The sequence below is a fragment of the Amblyomma americanum genome, chromosome 6 (genome assembly GCF_052857255.1).
Source record: "Amblyomma americanum isolate KBUSLIRL-KWMA chromosome 6, ASM5285725v1, whole genome shotgun sequence".
Taxonomy (NCBI): Eukaryota; Metazoa; Arthropoda; class Arachnida; order Ixodida; family Ixodidae; genus Amblyomma; species Amblyomma americanum.
Genome location: NC_135502.1, coordinates 197,287,815 through 197,310,238, shown reverse-complemented (window position 1 = coordinate 197,310,238; position 22,424 = coordinate 197,287,815). Strand labels below are relative to the sequence as shown.

General features: G+C 41.8%; 1 protein-coding gene across 6 annotated transcripts; it reads right to left on the bottom strand.

Annotated features, from left to right (window-relative positions):
- Window positions 1-80: 80 nt before the first annotated feature.
- Window positions 81-19,140, bottom strand: LOC144094334 (uncharacterized). 6 transcript variants are annotated; one of them, XM_077628299.1, is made up of 9 exons: window positions 18,987-19,139; window positions 16,628-16,757; window positions 13,167-13,269; window positions 11,470-11,669; window positions 10,530-10,595; window positions 9,756-9,924; window positions 2,401-2,541; window positions 1,406-1,544; window positions 81-431 (listed from the first exon to the last, which is right to left on the bottom strand). In XM_077628299.1, the coding sequence occupies exons 2-9, from the start codon at window positions 16,707-16,709 to the stop codon at window positions 396-398; spliced, it is 936 nt and encodes a 311-aa protein (XP_077484425.1). In that variant the 5' UTR covers window positions 16,710-16,757; window positions 18,987-19,139; the 3' UTR covers window positions 81-395. The 6 variants fall into 6 exon arrangements, 5 of the variants coding, with proteins under 5 accessions (XP_077484425.1, XP_077484426.1, XP_077484427.1 ...); XM_077628300.1 differs by having other exon boundaries at window positions 2,425-2,541; XM_077628301.1 differs by having other exon boundaries at window positions 2,469-2,541.
- Window positions 19,141-22,424: the final 3,284 nt, after the last annotated feature.

Below are 22,424 nucleotides of genomic sequence, written 5' to 3'. Positions count from 1 at the left end.
CCAGCTATCGCATTACTTTGGCCTTGATCCACCAGATCTTGAAACTTACCTTACTCCTCAGTAGTTTCGCCATTCACACATCTTTCTGAAATGTGTTTTATTCAAGCACAAAATGTACAACACTTTACCAGGACAGTTTTCTGGATATTCATGCCATGTGCGGTTGGCGCTGAAGAAATCAAAGATTGCTTGAGACTGTTCGTTGAACATCCTCGGCACGTTCTCAAGCAGCTTCTCATGTTCTCTGTTATAACGTCTCACTTCAAGCTCATGCTTTCTCTCCAAGTCCAACCTGCGCTCCTCTAGAGCGAGACGCCGTGCTTCATTTTCAACTTTTTGTTTTTCAATTTCTTAACGCTTTTAGGCATAGCTCTTAGTCGTTTCTTCCATAGTGATCAGCTGAAGCCCAATGCTCTGTAACCCCCGGGTTCCTGCAAAAACAGACAAGCAGTTTTATATCAACCTTAAATTCATATGAGCTTCTCCACTGGAGCAAAATAGTCACAGAATACTTGTTTCTACCAGACGTATTCAGTTGACATGTGAAATTCACAGGTAACCAGGACTTTGTATGCAGAATGGAAACCACAATATGTACACGTTGTACAAAAAATAAAAAGAACTGTTGTGAGGACAGTAAACAGTTTATGACCCGTGTTTCTGCTTGTGTGCCATTTTCATTATGTCTAACAGAGTTCCTTTTGCAGTGTAGCCTGTGTACTAATTAGCAGAATATTAATGAAGACATCATTTCTTTCGGTGGGGCTTTGGGGTCTTAAACACGCCAGATTGCAAAGTACAAGTGGAAAGAGCAGTTTCTTGACCGTGTGAAAGACAATGACTATTGCTTTATTTTTAATTCACCATGCATGTCAAGATCACAATGGGGCAGGAAAAAGACAAACGCGCGATCGGTGATCGGCGGTATGTTAGAGTAATGTGACTTCTAAAAAGGTACAGTGAATATGCTCAATCTGAGCGGCACAAAGATTTTTGTGCCGATGGCGCACTGAATGAAAAATTCACTGGTGGTGTTTAATTATGATCACATATATCCTACGATACCATCGTAAGACATGCTCGGTCGTAGCTGCCCTGGCAATACATAATTAGTCTTGATAGTCATTTCAGTAGCCTATTTAGCCGATATAATAATTATATCCTTACTAATTATAATTCTATATATATGTAATATTACACATTAATGAAGCGCTGCATAGGAGTCATCATTCAACTCCTAATACAGTGGTGCATTGCAACCAATCAATAATTCTGCTGTCACCTGCCAAGGTGATGTACACTTATCAGGTTCTGGTACAACTGCACATCAAACAATCATACAACGGCATTTCAACTCAGCGAATCCTTAGTGTTTGCACAGTTAAAATATTCCTTCAAATACTACCTCTAGTGGTGATGGGAAGAACTTGTCGCCCAGCTGCAGGCTGGCGCTTTCCTCCTTGGTCCGTTCCATTTGTGGGCTGGGGCTGCGTTCGCCTGGTGGGGATGTGTTCCTGCTCTGGACTGAGATTTGCAGCGCTGCACTGTAAGAAAAAATCCCGCATAAATACAGGACATGTGGCCGCTAACCTTGTTGCCGCAACATGTGCTGCACCACTCCGTTGTGCACACACCCCGTGGTAAAGTGGTGCAGTGCATTTTGCGGCAACAAGGTTAGCGCACACACGCTACGTACCCTGTTATGATGTCAAATGTTCTGTATGCCACGGTGTATGTGCTGTTATTATGTCAACATAACACCAACCATCACGACAATGTATAGCATGCGTGCTGTAACCAAGTTAACATGACAGGATCTGTGTTATATGACTACATATGACGTTCTGTTCTCATGCTGCACTGTACATTCCACTGCAAAGATGCTAACATACGCATGTCCCGTAGCATTTATGAGCAGCCCATGTTCATCTTTGAAAGCTCACTGAACACATGCTGTTTAATACTTGATGGCACATGATACGCATTATTACACTCCTGTATTTTCTGATCGGAGCCAGGCCCACGTTCAGGTAAGAGGCATGCTATGCATGGTAAATGTGTCATGTCTGTAGCATACAAACAAATTTTTCTGCACACAGATTACGTATCAAAATGAACACACTTTGAAAGTAAATAGCTTGCGTGTGGTATTTTGCACCTCCTTCAAACACAATCTAGGATGTGATAAAATTGCATAAAAGTGAATTAGTGTGGAACAGTTTTAATTAAGAACACAAAAAGGTACAAAAATAGCAAAAGCAAGCTACACATCAAATGATATACATTATGCATGTATTTGCAAATCGAATCTAATTTCCAATATCTAACTTCCGATATCAGAGTTCGTAATCTGAGCTACGCAATAAATCCAAAATGAAAGTTCAAAGTTCACAAACACACTAAATTCGAGACATGCAATCTTGCCACTTTTTTTTTAATTTGTCAAGCTGCTGAAGGGCGCTGTGCACTTTTGGGTGGACTGAGGTGATACTCCGGTTCAACTGCCGGCTCCCTTCCTCTGGGTTCATGCCCACTAGTTGCCTGAAAAGAATAAGACATATTAAGAAGCTAGATCATCCGAATTAAGACGTGCATAATTATAGGGCTAGTCTAAATGTAGATCCGCCTTTGCTCTTTGCACCACTTCTGTGGAAATAAGGGTTCATGTTAATATCATTTACATGGTTATACTAGCTTTTCAAGAAAAACCACGTATCACAAAACACAGAGGAAGAGATGCTGTGAGGCCAAGAAAGCAAATGCCTCCAGCATTAGGCAGGCAACAGTAATAGCAATACTGCAGTTACTCACTGCATTCTGATTTAGCATGCTTTACGCAGCAAATTTCTAGTGCCAGAGATATTCCTTGTGCGTGCTGTTGCTGCACAGCAGTACAGTGCTGTTGCTACGACATGCCTAAGCTTCTAATTTTAAGAAGAAGTTTTGAATTCTGTGAATTCCATATGAAGAATCTGCAATATTCTCCGCGGCCTTACAGCAACGGCTCGCATGCCATCACTTCCTTTTCTCACAGCATCATGGTCCATGCGGCACAATGCGGCACAGTTCTGTGCATGTTAGCAATTTTTTTCTTCCCTACTACTCAAGGCTCTTTCAGTGCCTTCTATTCTTTCTCAGTAGTCTGCACGGTTTCCTTTCCACGTTCCTGGCCACCAAAAAGTTGGCTTACTCTCGCAGCTCAATAGTCTGTTGGGTGAGCTCGCTATGGGTGTAAAAAAGTTAGAAAAAAAATTGCTCTGTATTCATACCTTGGATCCAATATAACGTGAGGTGCTTTCTGAAGCATATGATTTTAAAAATAAACTCGTGCTGCATTTGTGCATATATGGTAGTACTGCTTTTGGCAGGTGCCCGTGCTGTAAACCTCATACAAGAGTGTGAGGGCATTGCTGCCAGAGCCGCAGCACTTGTGCCATCAAGGCATCAGCTGAACTTTTTTCATTGCCAGGTTGTACCCTTCATGATAAGTTACGTGACAAACAATAGCATTCCTATCGTTACGTCATCGTACTGATTACTGAAGGCACAATATCGTCCAAAAAAGATAATGTGGCTGCTAGCACACCATTGCACAGAAATGCTAAAATCAGCGTTTTTTTTTTCAAAAACTAGGGATCTTACACATGACTAGCCAATGCAGTTGAGCTCAGATTTTAATACTAAGCCAAATGATTAATGTAGCTTAAGAAAGTTATTAACTGAGCCATAGTCACATAAATGCTAGCCTTCAAGATTTCAGGAAGGCCATGAAGAACTGCCCTAAAGCACTATACACAATAAGCAGACAGGTTGAGTGCACGTGTGTGCATGTTGTCTTTTAGCACAACTCTTGCAGGGTGTGGAGAATAGAAAAAAACTAGCACCTTTCCCAAGACTTACTTTGCAACTACAGCACATTAAATTACAACTCATCTCTCGAGGAGGGCCGGCTCAAGGGCGGTACGAATATGAAAATAAATATTCTTTCCTAGCTGCCTTGCTAAACTGCAGGCTTACATAAGCCATGCCCAACATGAATTCAAGAACAGCAGATACCAAAATATTGCTGGCATGTTTTCTTTTTTCAAATCATGTATTAGGCATTAGTATCTATGAATTACCTTGTAGTATTTCCCTATTGCAGCTAAATTATTTATAATATTTTTTTCTTGATGCTATTTATACTTCATGAACCGAACAATAGCCTCGACATGTGAGGAGTGAACTGCAGTATAATCACTTATTCCTAGTTATAAATCACTGTACATGTGTTGCACCGTTGTAGCAGCTCCATGTTTGAAAACAGTCACTGCAGAAACCTGAGAATTTTTAAATCCACGTGTTACCACCTGCTCTGACCTGCACTGCAGAAGCTATGCCTTGAACTCAATCATGGCATCTGTGATGTCACATGCAACCCATGTAAGCAGGGAAGCTGGTCTTAGAAAAAAAATTTCCAATCATAGTCACAACTATGAAAATTCCATGGAACGTGTTTCTACACGGTGATTCCAAATATGCCACTGAATTTTATAGACATCTAGTGCTTGTGCACTTATATATTAAGTAAGATTTTGGAGAGAAACTAAGAAATTTTTCTGCAGAAAACTTGCTGAAACACATGCTATTATTTTTGTCTTGACATCAACGAAAAGTAAAATCATCCCGTGTATCATATAACTTGAGTTATAAGGTTCTTGTGTTGCCATTTTAAAAACAAGAATATGTACACGCTTGCCTTCCCGTTTCTGAAGTGGCAACTTCAAACACCAACAACTTAATTTCTATGATAAGATGATAATTTTACCCTTATTGCATTCCCTGACGTCACTACAAATGAATGGCATGCCTTTTAACAAGTTTCCTCCAGCAAAATTTCTTACGATCCAAGTCTTACATATTACATAACATAATGAAATTGAATGGCATATTTTCAATTAGCATACAAAAACATAGTGGACAGGGTTTTTTACCTTCAGCTTTTTTTTGGCTTTTGGCATTTTTTTTGCTTTGGTATATTATTGGCCTTTGGTACCTTTGGTATTTTTTTGTCAATTTAATTATTGGAATAATCCTGTGATAGCTATGCTGGGGCACACATTCCCACACATTTACTTTTCCTTTCTTTGCCATGGTTCACAACTGTGAAGCATTTCTTTCATTTACGAAAGTCCTGTTATACTTGTTTCAAAGAACAGAAAAGACATCTTGAGGATGATTACAGACAGTTAAGCATCCAGACTGACAGCGAAATGTACCTCCGAACACTTGTGATGAGCTTGAAAATCTAGCTAACGATGACGTTAATCATAACCAGGGTGCTCAAGTGCAGGTGAGTGGCTGTTTCCTTATTCTTTTAGTTAATAGAAGAAGCATTCGTCGCAAACAGGACACCTATAGAGGGTACAGTTTTTTAGTACCGAAGTCAAGGCATTTGCCCATTACACCTTCCTACATAAACTTCAGTTTGTTTTACCAGTCCATTGTCTTTATGCATTTCATCCTGAAAATGGTAGTACAAATCATGTAATCTGATAGCTAAACATAGAGATGCATATTACAAAAGTACGCACTTCAATATTATACTGAACATTTAGACGTGAGTGGCTGTTTCCTTATTCTTTTAGTTAATAGAAGAAGCATTCGTCGCAAACAGGACACCTATAGAGGGTACAGTTTTTTAGTACCGAAGTCAAGGCATTTGCCCATTACACCTTCCTACATAAACTTCAGTTTGTTTTACCAGTCCATTGTCTTTATGCATTTCATCCTGAAAATGGTAGTACAAATCATGTAATCTGATAGCTAAACATAGAGATGCATATTACAAAAGTACGCACTTCAATATTATACTGAACATTTAGACATTATTATGCAGCTTCAAGAGTTGGCTATCCCGTAGCATTCACACCAGCAGAATATACGTCTCAAGTAGATGACACGAGCCTGAAATTTCATCTTAGATGTAGCACTTCGACTTACGTAATTAAATTGCAATATGGAACATTATTTCCAATGCACCACATTACTCTTTCAACATAAATGGAAAGCAACGCGTTCTTAAATTTTATTGTGACCTCAAGCACAGCAAATGACAGCTTGGAAAATGCGAAATGAAAATCCTGCACACAAATTAGTAGAGAAAGCGATTAATAACAGGATAACAGATTACCTCAATAAACATCAGTTGATTTCTTCTATCCAATACGGATTTCAAAAAAGGAAATCAACTGAATCTGCGTTGCTTAGTATTAAAGACGAACTGACTAAAAACATAGAAAATTATTTGTACACATTAGGCGGCTTCCTAGACTTCAGCAAAGCCTTTGATTCAATTAAGCATAATGTACTTCTTAGCAAGTTGCCGTTTTATGGAATACGAAGAATCTCACTTAAATTGTTAGAAAACTACCTGTAAGGTCGTTCTACCTGTAAGGTCGTTCTCAGTATGTTTCAGTTAATAATGCCACGTCCGATCCAGAGTTTATCAAATTTGGTGTTCCTCAGGGCTCAATCCTAGGACCTACTCTGTTTCTCCTGTATATCAACGACATTGTATCTATCCCACAAACTCCTTCAGTTATCCTTTATGCTGACGATACTTGTGTATTTTTTTCTGCAGAAAATTTTGGTTCCTTAATTCCTCGTGTAAATTTATGGCTTAGAAATCTATCTGACTGGCTTGTTGCAAATTAACTTTCGTTAAATGTTGACAAAACAAAGTACATTGTTTTTAGTTCTGTTAACAGACCAGTTTCTTATAATGAAGTGACATTTCAATCGCGACCGCTAGAACGAGTTTCAGATATAAAATTTTTAGGCGTCCGGTTTCACGAAAACCTTCACTGGTCTTGCCATGTTCGCTTTATTAAACGCAATATTGCAGAATGCATTAGTGTGCTTAACAGGTTCCGTCTGCTATTACCTCGTTATTTACGACGTGAGCTCTACTTCAATACCGTTCACTCGCGGCTTCATTACTGTTTGCTCGTATGGGGCACTACAGGTAGGTCAAACATGGAAAGCCTATTTTCATTACAGAAAAAAGGTTTCCGTTTCATTGAAAACTTACCGGTCCGCGACTCAACAACGTTATATTTCATGCAAAATAGAATCTTGGATATTGAATCATTGTACAAGATGCGTTTGTCTGAGACTGCCTTTTTAGATTTTAAAAGTGATCCACAACTATTCATATCAAAGTATATGAAGCATGACCCGCAATACGAATTTAGGAAAACTGTTTTCATAAAATCTAAATGTAGGACTAACTATGGAAATCAATTATTCAGTTGGCTTATTCCTAACCTGCTGAACCTCCATCCTGAATTGCTGGGCATCATGAAAAACTGTTCTTCTCTGCTTGCTTTCCGAAAACAGGCAAGAGATTTTTTCTTGACTTGCGTATAATCCCGACCATGTTTGCAGGAACTGCAGTACCAGTATATTACTGCTGTGTTCCAGGCGATCCCCTCCATTCCGGTTATCTTTCTTTGTTTTGTCTAAGAAACACATTTGTGGTTATTCTTTTTTTAAGTGCTTTGCCATGTAACTAGGGTGTGTTGTTAAACCATATGGTATTCCTGTAGAATTTTGTTGTATTTTTTGTTTTTTTGCTGAACGTGATATCTTACGATATTTTTGCGCAATTTTGTTGTGATGCCTTTCATGTCCACACTATGCTGTATGAATTCAGGGTGTTTTGGGCCTAGTCAGGTGACCTCACGTATCACCTTTAGCTCTCTCCACCCAGACAAATTGTATTTTGTCTGAATTTCAATAAATTTCAAAATTTCAAATTTCAAATTTTCTTCGCAAAAAGTTGATATAGGGCTACAGAAAAGACTCCGAATAAGGTGCAGCCAACTTAACATTATTCTGTAATTAAACCACATTGCCTGGCAGGTTGTCTTAACACAATGGCGAAACATTGCAATGGCATGCAAACAAAGCAAAGAAAGGGCGTAGCACTCCTGTACATTAGCGAATCAGTGCGTTACATCCACTGGTCTCCACTAAGGGGCTGAATGATGCAAAAGATGCCTGAGCATGAAGTCACTGTAAGTGAATGGGCTTGTCCCAGAAGACAGCCTTTCACAGTACACTGAATGGGACATCAGCAAAGTTCTGAGGTTTCCGTTTCGCATCATTCATTACACATTTCGTCTTTCCGTCACTTTTGTCTTTTTTCACAACAATGCGTGGTTGTTGCGCCATCAACTATGCGAGAAGACTAGAAAAGTTTTTGAGAAAGACAATTCAGGAAGAAGGGTCCATCAGAGTGCAACGGGACAAGTAGGAGAGCCGATGACATGACAGCGCCACAGGCAATCTAGAGCCTTGTCTCCTAGGCTCTGTGTCGTCCTGTTGCACTACAAAATACCCGTCTAATAATATGCACCACGAAGCCCAGCATGAAGTTTTGCTTAGTATTCAAGTTCTAATTTGCGTGATACCGCTTATTATGTTGCAGTTACCAAGTTGCAAACGTTGATTTTTATTGTCATGTAATAAGTGGAAAACTTCCGCAGCTAGCCAACCACTTTGCCAAGTTGTATTTTTTTGAGCGAAGCCGACAGGGGATGTACCTACTACCCAATGTGACGTCAGTGGTGTCCAGGTACACGAGGGTATCAAGTACTGCTTTGTATTGTAGCAGATAAAGTACTGTGCCTGAATGGGCTTTTATTCATGGAGCTTGGTGCAGTTGGCTTAAAGCAGCGCATGTTCTCTACCACTCTCTCCTGTTGGCCATTTCTCTCGCGCTGCACATATCTAAAATGGCACATGCTGCCATAAATATTCATCGTTCTCACAAGCCGTTGCTTTAGCTCATAACTAGCCCAAAAACTATTTTGCGTGCTTCAGGTAGGTGCCGCTAGATAAACTTGGCTGTGCTACAGGCATGTCCGGTAGCTAAATGAACGCTTAAAGCAATAAACACCTGCATCCACCATCGATGTCAGGAGACATCGGCTGTTTGCAACTTCTAGCGCTGTATATTTGAACTATTTAAAATCGAGCGGCTGTTCAAAGGACGGGTGCCCTGGTTTCTGTCATCGTCCGCCTATTCTCTGCTATGCGAAAATTCAGTTATAAGATGACCTCAGCCTCATTGTCGTTCTAATAGTACTCCATTGCATTCTGAAGAAAAGAATACAAAGTGCTTTGCAAGCACCTCTTTACCGCAGCATTTGCATGGATATTTTCCTGGATTTCCCTGAAACTAGAAGGTTTGACAAGCGATGCTCACATTTCTCGTGTTCATATTTCTTATTTCTGTGATACAACAGCAGTTGCCACCAGAGAGTGGCACAAAAACTATGTACGAAAGGATGAAAGCTGTGGTTGCATTCACTGAAAAAGCACAGCAGCCTTCCGTCTTCTGACACAAGCCATCCAACTCCCAGTGGCTTCACGTATGCTCAGCTCACATGAGAGAATGTGCCATCCAGCCACCTAGTGAAGATTAGTAGTTACTTTCTTTTTTTGTCCGTATGCCACTGCATTGTTTCACCGTAGTGTTAGACCAACTTGCCGATCAGTTCGTGTTATTAAGGTTGTCAAACTATGCACAAAATGCACGTGCACATTGAATCACAACAATGTCGAGATGCTGCAGGAGGGGTGGCAGGCATATGCAGTTTACATGCTATTTTTTCCTCACGTCTTACTGAGTATATACTGCAACAGTCATAAAGAGATAGATATGATAAAAACTTGTCTATACACAAGAGAAAAATTTATGTGGTTACCTCTGAATGAATTCCAATGTGGCTTGCAGTTCTTGATTGTATTTCATGTTGAGACAAAAGTACGCAGCACACAGGGTCTCCATGGCGGCCAGAAAGCTCAGTCCTTCAAAGCACTTCGCTCCGTCGAGTGTCACAATGCACGTACAATCACAGTCAAAGATGCTTGTGCCTGAAAAGAAAATTATCAACGACTGCATCAAAAACTGAGTTCGGATTAAATATTAGCAATTGTGGAGCAATTTGTTTTTTTTAACGCTACAGCTCAGAAGAATCATTTTTAGCATGATAATATGAACATGAGGCATACAAATCTTTCTCACATAGCTGGTCATGTCAGCACAGCTCACAAAAAAAATATGACGGCACCTCTATGTAGATGCAAATGCTAGACACTGAAGGTATTTAAAAAGCAACGGACAAAAGCAGATGGATGAATGGCAATGCATGCGATATTTTCTAGAGATGATTCTCAAGCTAATATTATAGGCCACAAACCTGAATTTTATAGCTACACTAACAAGATTCTAGCAGCGGGTTATGCTGCCAGGTACAATCTCAAAGAGAAGACTGTGGCATGCGGATGGTTAATTTAGCTTGCTGGGCATGCCTCATCGAATTCTTGAAGCTGCATTGAGTCTGACATACAGGGTAATTCACAACAACCTCCTTCGTTTACATGCTCTAATTCTTTGCGATCAATGAGGTTTCATACTTCCATGCTTTTTAGAAGGTTATACTCTGCTCAAAGCATCCAGAAAATTATGAAAATCTTACCAAGTACAACCACCACTGCTGTAGGAGGCAGGTCACTAATCAGTTCAGAAACACAGGTTGACGTCTGTGGAGGTAAGAAGCCATTATCAGAAGGAGATGAATATAAGGAAACTGCATGTTCAACACAAGGGCACACAGGTAACAAGTGTGCTGAAGAATCACAGGAATAATGATCACCTGGCTAATTGCAGCAGCAGGACTACAAAAAGGAAAGTTCACAGCTTTTTGCACTTTGGTAAACTTTGAGGTGGTGCCCATAAAATTCTACTAGAACAATGACGCATTGTTACTTTTCATTGCCACTGGCTACAATTTCTGTGAACTCAAATGATGGAGCAAGTGCTCTAGAATTTTACAGAGATATGTGAAAGTTTCATCTACAGTCATAAATCAGAAATTATGTTAATGCTGAGAGGCAACCGAGTATCCATCCCCGCAATAATCTCACCTCAAAAACACCTCAAAAACACTTAATGTGCGCTTGCAAGAGCATTTTTTGTCATTGAATAAGTCGCCTTCATCTAATCTCGCTAAGCACTGTTCGAAATGCAGCGGCTGCAAGCCTTTGCTTGACCAAACTAAAATCTTGTTCCGACACCCTAATCAGCTAACCAGAGAGATTTCAGAGGCCTATCACATTCGTAAGAATCAGCACACGTGTGTTGCCGACCCTGTGGTGGTTTTGCATGAAAGAGAGTTTTGTTATCTTGACGCACCTGTATGAGCACTTTTCCTGTCACGCCTGCGCGATGGCTTTTGTTTTGTTTGTGATTGTTCTTCCTTTTGTGTGTTTCTCGAATAAACGCGCAGTTGCGAGTAAGCGCTTGTGTTGTTTGGTCTCCCTTGTCTGTTGTCCTAAGTGCGCTTTATATAATTTTTGAAATGAAAAACCAACTAGCTCAGATGTCAATTCTACTAAATAGGAACTCTGTCTTTTCCTTGAAGAAAATGCACAGCAATGGGAACACCCCACTGAGCAGAGCTTTTGGACGGCCCATGTCCTGTGCTGCCCTGTCTGTCATAAGGAGCCATTGAAGTGCCTCGTCTCCCTTCAGGCTGTGCCGCAGGAATGCATACAAGACCTCGAGGTCTGCAATTTCTTGATTGACAAATAATCCTTCCAGCTGCGTGTCCATTAGCCTGAAAAAAAAGACGTTTGGCTGTAAAGCCTTCTTGACATCGCAGAAAACAACCATAACAGTGAGTGAAAGGTAATTTGTGTGCTTGCACAAGACTTTCACCTTTTTCAACCTAACGATCCAGTGCTGACCAATTTATCAACACCTACAGGGTATGCCCTCTCTTCTTTGTGTCATGCATTACCCCTTCATTTTTTGGCCCTGCCATCTTGGTGCGAAATTCATGGTCATATGCAATGTGTTTCAGGGAAGCCTGCCACTAATTTTTAAAAATGGGCTCTTTGAGTTATGAAGACTGAAGACTGCTTCTGCGGCAGAAGAATACCAGTGTAAGCGGAAAATGCAAACAGGTGAATAAAGTCTGCTAGTAAGTTGGTTAAATAATTTCTGATAATTAAATTCATAACAATCGCAGTCAGGCAACTGGCAGTAATTAAAAATTGTAGCCAGCCATTAGTAACAGCCATATCAGTGTTTGAATTTCGAAAACACGATTACTCTAAATGCTGTGGCCCAGCAAATTTTAGCTAGATCATGCCAAAATACAAGCACTTTTGAAATGCATGCAGACAAACCAATCCCTCTTGTGCACGTAACTATACTTTCGAAATAGCCAAACTTTCCATGTCACAGCGCCAAAGGTAATCGTGTTTCAAAATTCTAAAAATTGACATGGCTATGAGTAATGACCAGCTAGAAATCTCTAATTGCAACCAGGTGCTAACTGTGACAGTTTTATCAGAACTTAGTTATGCACCTAACTAGTTAACATGCGGGCTTCCCTGAAATATCTGGTATACACTTATATGCATGACCACACTAATACCTCATGCCTACTGCGACATACTATCAACAACAAGAATAAATGGACTGCAAAAATTGTTGATTTTGTACTGCAGGGTAAGGCTCTCAGAAGGCAGCACGACAGACTTACAAAGGCAACTGCACCAGGTGCTGTCATCATCATCATCAGCCTGACTACACCCACTGCAGGCAAAGGCCTCTCCCATGTCTCTCCATTTAACCTTGTCCTTTGTCAACTGTGACCACCGTACCCGGCAAACTTCTCATCCGCCCACCTAACTTTCTGCCGCCCCCTGCTATGCTTGTCTTCTCTTGGAATCCACTTCGTTACCTATAGGTGCAGTCTACTCCCGACTATATTAACTACTGTTGCACCGAGTTTCAAATTAAGTAAAATTTTAACCCAATTTTTGAATTTTGTTCACTTTTCTGACATGATAATGAATGCTCACAGCCTGTAATTTATGGATTCCTTATTACTTAAACAGTTATTGCACTAATCGTTGAAAGTTATTCTTTGACATTGCATCTGGTAGTAGATGGCTTACCCTGTAGATGGCTTACGTGGCTTACCCTGCACATTCGGCATCCAGCATTACTTTAACACACACTCAGCAACAGTTACTTTTCCTGAAACCTCAAACAACACTTCAATTTACTGACATGCAGCTTGCAAATACAGTTGCATACATGCCTTCTAAAATGGGCCAGGAAGTGCCGTTGCGTGAACAGCAAGGGCCACTCTTTCTGTACATCACAAGCTCGCTTGCCCTTAGTGTTGATGGTCACTCGAATTGCTGCATAAGCACGCATCAAGAGTTGTTCTTGCAGAGGAATGTTTTGCTCCTCTCGAGCTTTCAGCAAGCATTTTTTTTGCTCCCTCACAATCATTGAAGTCTATGGCGGTGACTGGTGGCTGCCATTCTGTGCAGCCATAAGTTGTCCTTGCTGTTGCCCTCTTCAGAGGCCCTTCGCACAATTCCTCAGAAAGACGCTTACATCCGCGCCTTGTGTTTTCAATTCGGCACTGAATTTTGTAAGCAAGTCTATGAAACGTTTTACCCCCTGAAGAGGTGGACAGTGCGTCACAGAGTGCTGACGAATATTTCTGGCCGACACGATTGGCCACTGACCGGATTTGCTTTGCAGTTGGCCTTGAGGCCGCTTTGCACATTGCTGTTGCTATTAGTCTTACTACTTCTTGATATTGACTTCGTTCAAGTGGGTTTGATGCACTCAGGGCTGTTAGAGTGCCATGAGACAGGGAGTTCCATGGAATCGTCAATGACTGAAAAGCTTCCAGTGATGGCTGGGGGGACGACGTTGAAGGCTCCTCTTTAAGCAACATTCAAATGCAATCAGACTTGGCAAAGGAGTTGAAGAGTGGTAACAATACCAGTACTTACAGCAGCCGAACAAATTGCAAGATGGAATTTATTGCACAGCATTTAGAATCATTTAAACCTCTGCTCCATTTTTTGATCAAGTGAGGTAGTCAGTTCAGCGTGATGTATCATCATCATCATCAGTCTATGTCCACTGCAGGACAAAAACCTCTTCCATATCCCTCCAATTAACCCTGTCTTGTGCCATCTGCGGCCACTTCAACCCTGAAAACTTTCTAATTTCATCTGCCTTCCTGACTTCGTCTCCTGTTATGCTAGCCCTTGTAGCACTACCCTTTAAGGACTATAGACAACTAATTTTATTACGTGTTTTCTTTTTTCAAATGATGCATCAGACATAGAATACATGGATTACCGGGTGGTACTAAACCTACAACCGCTAAATAATTTATAATTGAATTTCTTCTCCCATGCTGTTTCGGCTTCATCGATTGAACGATGACTGTGACATCAAGTTGATGTTTTGGTCACGTGATCCACTAGAAAAACTAACATAATATGCAGATATGTAGATTTAATTCACTATGACATTTAATCCAGCTTCTTCCAAGACCTGAAATGACAAAAATGATTTCTCACTTGACGTCAGTCGTGGTTCAGTCAATGAAACCGAAACACATTAGAGAAAAAATTCAGTTATAAATTATTTAGTAGTTGTAGGCAAATACCACCTGTTTCATTCTGTCATCGAATGTTACAGCTATCAGTTTCTTTTCTATAGCTTACTGATTTGTCCTGAATTTAAGTTCACCGAACTTGTTAGCCTCCACACTTCTGTCCCATTGGCGAGTACAGATATGGCTGTTATTACTTCCCTCAGAAATGCTTGTAAACTGCCATTCATCACCTGAGAGTACCTGCCAAGTGCACTCCACCCCATTCTTATTCTCCTAGTTATTTTACTCTCATAATCCAGGTCTGCAGTCACTAACTGTCCAAAGTAGGTGCATTTCTTACAGCTCCAATCTTAACCACATTTCTGCATATTATTTTTAGATGCACTGCTCTACTTTGCCTGCCTAGGTCATTGACCATGCTTTATGAGAAATGTTGTGGTGGGGAGCTACAGATGATTTGACCACCTAGGGAACTTTAATGTGTACTGGCATCACACAGTGTACTGGCGGTTCTCTATTTTACCCTTTTTAAATTTGGCTGCAATGGCCAGGAATCAAACCTTTAAACTTGTTGACCTTTGACCACTCACAGAGTTGTGAGTGGCACTCCGTCCCATTATCTTCTCTTGTGTGTGTTTTTGGCGCCTTTAAATAATTACAATGAGCTGCTTTAGCAAGGACATGTGGTTTGCTGTGTCCAACGTAGTGGCAGCAGAAGTCAATTATATGAGCAGGATGCAGCTTTGCTTTTTGTAGCTGCCTTTGCTTAATTTACTGTGCCTTATGTCAAGCAGGTGCAGTCATTTGAAAAACGCTAATAACAGCAGCCACACCAAAATAATATTGTGATAGTACAAGCTTTGCTTGGCAGAAATTGCTCCAGCTCCCTTTTCAGATTATGACTACACTGGCATTTCTCATTACACTCAACCTGCTTTCCACTCATTTCTGTAGCACTTCCCTTTCTTCGAAATAGAAAAGGATACAATCAAGTTTCAGATGCCAGTATGCCAAACTATAGTGCCTTTCCTTTTTTTCACCTTTAATTTTTTCTCTGAGAGACGTCTTGGTCCAGAGAAGAGTATAGCAACTATAGCGCTATGTTATAATTTTACTGGTTTTGCTTACACAGCTTGTTCACATGTACAGTCATACACAAAAGCCTGTGGGTTGTAGATTCGTGGCAATAAATGTATTCCTGTGTAGCCAGGCAAAGCACGGCAATGAAAAGTACACACGCATGATGACATATGCGTGCTCCATTTGCTGGAATGAATAGCTGACTTTCTAGCGAGGTAATGCAGAATTTTTTTTTTTCCGGCCAATCTGCATCCTGCAAACTTTTGTCGATGACTGTACAACCATCACATCGGAGCTCTCGTGTCATAGTGCAGTAGCAGGGCTCTTAATCAAAACTCATGGATCTTCTCACTCAATATAACTAGGTGTAGTGGCTACAACAGTGCAGACAACAATACAATGCATCCTTAGCATGCAGTTTGCTTGCTTCAAGGTTTACCAGTCATGAGAAGAAAAAGTTTATTAAACCAGAACTTTTTGTGTACATAGTTTGGTAAATACAGTTAAACCACTACAGTCCACCACACTAAACAGATGCTGTTGATCACTTGACCCCATCGTTAGCCTAGAATAAACTTGATGCTCAGGCTAATGCTTGCTTCAAGTTATCAATTATACTGATAGCAAATCTAAATTACTTCAGAATTAACATGCCTGCCCTTTGTCTACATCAGGGTATAATAAGAATGCATACTAGTCAGGTCAGACCCATAGCTCCGCATCACTCTACTGATGCAAAAGGTTCGCATTCTGTGCGATGCCAGTGCCTGCATATTAAAGAATCCCAGATGGTTGAAATTAATTGGGAGCCCTGCACTAAGGCATCTCTCTTAGCCCATGTGCAGCTTCGGGATCACAAGCCATACCAGCCTAATGAATGCAAAGCAATGTGTAACAACACACTTCAATGCACACTCGAGAAATGTTATGTTGCCAGCCTCATCTGTGAATCCTCTGAGTACCAGGGCTTGAAATTTACCTTGGCCAGAAGATAGGTGGTGCATGTGCTTATGAATAGCGACAGAGTGTTGCATGCACTGAAAGCATCATACCTGCATTGAAAGGATCTGAAGTGAAAGCACTGGAGCCAAGTATGAATGTGCAGCCCAAATTGCCACCAAAGTTTTCTTGCATGTACTTAAAGCATTCCTCATCAACTTCTGTGCCGTCTTCAAGAAATACCTAGGACAAAAAAAGGTCATTTTAGAATGTGAGGATCCATACAGTCTAGCAGGCTGGTTAACGATCTCGAGGCTAAAGGGAAGATGTGGATCTTAAAAATGAAAATTTTTATTACAAGATATAACGTAATGAAATTAGCTGTGGATATGTAATACCTCCTTCTATTTTTGAACATACAATTAGTTTCAGTACATCTCAATCGGTTTTCATATTATGGAAAAATAACTGAAGCCTAATTAGGTAATTTCTTACAGGTTGTTCAGACACTTTCCCTCAACCATGCAAAGCTATGCTATTTGTATTGTTATTGAGGTACAACATCATACAGAAATGTTCAATTTTGTTAAAGCATCATAATTACGAAATATAATTAGGTGACATTAAAATTTTGTATGTTCGACTGAGCTACAAAAATATAGCATAGCTCCATGGTTCAGTTCTTTCTGATCTCGACAGTATAAGTTTAATTGAAATTGCACCACAAAAGCATGATGAAAGCATCTGTAAGGGTAATCAAGTTGGCAAAAACACGAAGTGGAAAAACTGCATTTGAGATGCGCATGCCAGGCACTCTAGAGGCCCTTGTAGAGGCCTCAGAAAATGGCAGAATGCAGACATTCCTAGAGAACTTCCCCATACTAAGTAATACTTAAATGTAGGGAAGAGCGGCAGTTTTCACACAAGAGCAAAATGGTGGCCATTGGATATGCGGTTCTGCCGCATTTTGCCCCGAAATCACCATTTCAGTGCGTTGGTGGCATCAAATATGTCATTTTTAATTTGGTAGCTGGAGGTCAAATAATCATGACAATATAGCACAGACAAGGACGACGAAACAATACGATGGCACAAACGCCGTCTTTCAAGAAGGTTCACTGCAAACCACGTCAAATATATAGATATATACAAATATACAGAAATATATGCTAAAATAAACTGATGACCACTTGCTTTGAACATGTATAGCAGACCTACCAAAATGACAACTTTGGTCCAATACACAAAATTAAAATGTTATGCTCATTAAATTTTTCTGGTGCTGGCGAGAACGGTGGTAGAAGCTGCGTCAGAACTTGAACATTTATTGTGCCAAACACAAAACAATTGAACACTTGGAAATTCGGAAGTGGAAATATACCAGTAATACAAAAATGGCAACCCTTATTCATTCATTTTAATTAATGAAATACAACCAAATTAAACTATTCAGTTCAAATCTGCATTAGCTATTATAATTTACTCAAGTTCTCTCATGGCCCATGCAGAGGCAGTAAGAGAGGGGAGTGAGCGGTTGCAAAGTAATACATAAGAACAATGCTGAACTGCAGGTTTTTCCAGGAAAAATATTGCAACATCATTATACAGGATTACGGGGCAAAGGAAATACACATTACACATTGCCATAAAAAATATGTCTTGTACAAAAGATATTAGGGTGAGAAACAAAACAATGCAAGCTGCAGTATCATAATTGGCTCAAAATGTTCAGAAACAGTCGCAACAGCAGCAACCAACGACACCACAATGGTAAAACAATGTATAATTTGTATCAAGAACAAAAAAATAATGCTCAAACATGAAAAATCGGCTCAGTGATTAAATTCAGTGCATTTGGCAGAATATTTTAATTTAATTGTTTCAATTAGCTTGGAGACGAGTATTGCACTTCACTTCATTAATACATTAATTAATTACTGAAATAATGACTTCAATTCAACTATTGCACGCACTTAATGACATGTTCAATTCTAAGAGATTCACTTGTATATAGATTCACGAAATTATGCAGACAAATAAAAATGCGTACATGCTGTCCTATAGCTGCCTCATCTGTCGAAGACAGGATAAGGAGCGGATTACCTCCCAGGCGCAAAAAAAAAAATGTAATAACGGTATGTATAGCATGTGCCCATCACCTTGTCACTTCAATACGGCGAATCGAAACCATGTGCGCCCGCGCTTCGCATGTACACGGTAACGCGCCACGATACTCGATAATGCTGTATTTCGAGCTGGCCAGGTTACTGATACGCCGATGCGAGGGCCATTTTGGGGCATGCATATATGGTTTCTTTGCATTTCACGCGACAGTACGCGCTAACTCGTTCGTATGGTTTCTTTTTGTCCTCTCGTTGCAGCTGCCAATCCCTACAGTGAGTTGTTCGCCGCGAAACGTGACAGTGCTGTCTTGATAATCGCAGCGCTGATAAAAGATGAATGTATACATACCTTGAAAACGAGCAGCACTTGCTTTGTCCGGCCAAGAAATGCTGTCTTGTTCGGCACACAGTTGCAGTCGCCGAAAAACGACGTGCTGTTCGCGCGCCATTAGTGGCATCAGCTGCAGATCAGCAGCCGCGTTTTGTGGCACTCCGCGCTGTGTGCTGCGGCTCCAGGGGTGGTATCACTCCGCAAGACAATCATGTTCCGAAGAATAAAAGACGCTATTTGCGCTTACGAACAGCCTGAGAGTGCGTGACGCTTATAATAAGCGTGCAATCGCTCTATGTAGCGCTGAGCATAATAGCACGAATGTACCAAGTTTTTCGCACTTTAGTTGCACATTTCTGAATTGCGTAGCAGTTCCCGTTTCGAAACCGAAACTACACTTTGGCGATTGCGCCGACATGCGGGACGGGAGCCGTTCAGCTTTTCCCGTAGTTTTACAGAATTTTCTAACAGTGTGGTTATGCACTTGTCCCTGCACATGTTGCCCATAACTGTCGCCACCACCAGCAGCAGCTGCAGCAGCCGAGGTCTCTGGAGGATCCGGCTCATACATATTGAGGAGCAGCTGAGCAGCCGGGGATTCTGGTTCTAACGTGTAAAAAAAGGCCGACACAAAAATGTAGCAGCCTTGCTAGGAGCCGGTTTTCATTCGCACAGATAACCAATGTATATCATCCGTTAATTCTTACAAACCTCGTTGTTTGCTTAATTAAGTGAGCCCAAATTAAATCAGCGTTATTATGGTTGGCAATCGTTGCCCTTCGCTTTGTGAACTCCTGACGTTGTGGTTAACCTTCAGTTATTAAGCGTGATATGTTCCCTTCAGAGGAACCCACGGAACTAAATTATTTATCGGGCTTAAGTCCTAAGCTGAAGCCTGCCCGGAACTAAGTGTTCAAGGCCAAGCCCGTCCCGAACGCGTCCTCGCCTTAAAGTATCAGGCAAATCGCTCATATTACCAAATAGATCTCTGTGATGTCAATCAAGAACTCTCGCCAAAGAGCTCCAGTCGCAGAAACGCTTGGAGAATTTTAACGCAAAATGAAGTGCTGAGGTGTGCTCACTGGGTCGAATTTTTGAACAGCGATCTAGCAGATCTCACAGATAACCTATAATCCGTGGAATTTCCTTGAAGCCAGTGGATTAGCTCTTTTAATGAACACAATTTAACTGATCGAGTGCGCAGCAGAACTCGGCGCCTTTCAATAGAGACTAAAAAGAAAAAGGGAATCGACTTCGGCTGCATCAGCAAGGCGCCTTTAAACAATCTTTCAGTATACGAGCCGCATGCACAGTTCTTGTGGTAAAGGCACTAAACAGTGTTGAAAAGCGATCTTGGAACCGACACGGCGGCCCGTCGAGCACGCAAACAAAGGTCTCGTCCCATTCAGTGGTTGCTGTGAGGTTTCGAATGTCTCTCCCGAGCGGTAACCGAAACCTGAAGAGATGCGCAGCGCCTTTTGTTAGGCGGTGGGCTTGCCGATGAAACAGCTCAGACGAGAGTTGCTTTGTTCTAAAGTAAGCGAAGGCACTTTCCACACCACAGTACAGCAGCCCGCATTCATGTTTCATGCTTTATAACACGTGAGTGCGGCTTTTCATTCCTGCTGCTGCATCATCGAGGAATGTTTTTTTTTTTATCATTCATCAAGGCCGGCCGCGCGACACTGACTGTGATTGACTCGGCTTAGAAAGACTGCATAAGCTTGCTCTCATTTTGCGTCAATTGCATTTCGATGTTTGTGCTGTTTTATTTACGAGCCATTCTCAACAGCAAGCGAACTGAAAAATACAGTGCAGTTTGATTTGCCAATTTTCGTGCAGGTTATGCTTGGGGTCTAACATCCAAAGCAACAAAACAAGGACGTTCACAGTAATGATGAGTGAAGTGAGCTCTAAAGACTTTCAATATCAAAAGCTGAGGCACTCGACTGCTCTGGCTCATCGAACTTATTTAGAGTGCATAGAGTACCCGCAAAAATTACCACTCATAAGCGCTTTTATATTTCAGCAGAGAAAATCAAAAGCTAGAACATGCAAGGTTAGATGCACACATGGTAAGACTTACCATGCGTTGATTCAGTTTCGCAACTTCGGCCGGGAGCCACGCTAGGATTACTGCTGCAGGCAGCAGCATCTCTGCCACGGTGGATGATGCCCGGAATGGGATGAGACATTGCCTGGAGGCGTTGATGGCTGGCGCGACACATGCCGCTGTGGCAGATGTGCCGTCGCGTGTCACAGAACCGTCTTTGCAGAGGAGGGTTCGCCCCTGTAGCTCCTGTTGTATTAGAGAAGCCGCCTCCTGCTGTACGGCACAGACTGGTGTTTGGCACTTTGACGTCTTGATGCTGGGGCAGTGTGGTGTCGAGGAGGCGGAACGGCCGCTATGAAGGGGGGGGGTTGCTATTTCTACCTCGAAGAGCTTCAACGCGTGTCCCGTGCAGGAATCGGGTGCTACGCGCAGGCGGTGGGCCAGCAAGGCTGTGCTGGGCTCCCTCTCGACGCGCGTAATTGCGTGCAGTGCAGCGTGCTGCGCTAGGAGCGCGGTGGAAGAACAAGCTAGGCGGCCGGACGAAAGCTGCGCAAGCGGCAAAAAGTTTTGTACACATCGCGCTGTTCTCGACAGATGGCGCTACACGCAAAGGGGCCGCAGTTTTCAAACGTAGACACTGAATTAAAGCAAATACGGACGCGAAAAAAATTGACAATGACGCGCGTATTCATGACCGAATTTGCAATAGACACAAATGTTGGGTAAGGCTGAGGCTGAAAATTGCCTGCAATGACTAATGCTTATGCTCTGGGAGTTTCGGCACGCCCTGCGCATTGCAGCGTTCGCGCTCGTCGCTGCCAATAGGAGCATACGACACGAGTCGAGTGCAATGTCTCTTGGCATTATTTACCGCAGCCCATGCCGCCGCAGCAATATGCGTTAAATAACTGGACGCGGTACTGTAGCGCACCTCCCTTAGACAGACAGGAAAGCAAAACCGTGCACAACTCAAGAACAAGCATTGTGTCTACAGGTAAACTGCACATGCTGGCAGGTAGACGATAAGGCGGCAGAAAACAATTTCCTTCACCTCATTTTTAAAAGGCCACGCATTTAACCACATAAATTGAGGTCACCAAAAAAAGCAAGATGGCGGCTGTCCGGCTAGACGTCTAAGTAGCCGTCTACTTGGGAGTATTGGAACGCAGCCAAAGACACCAAAGATCGGCCAACCCGGTCGGCCGACCTTGTCTGTGGCAGACCGAGCTGTCACACTAGGCAGACTACGACACCAACGCGGCCGACGACCGGATGTCTTCGTAGTGTGACAAGCTTTGACGACCGCGACGCCGACAAAACCAGTCTGCCGACCGTGTCGTCGCGAGATCGGTCGCCGAGCAAAAACATTGCCGGAACAAGGCCCTGCTTCCATATCCAGCCTG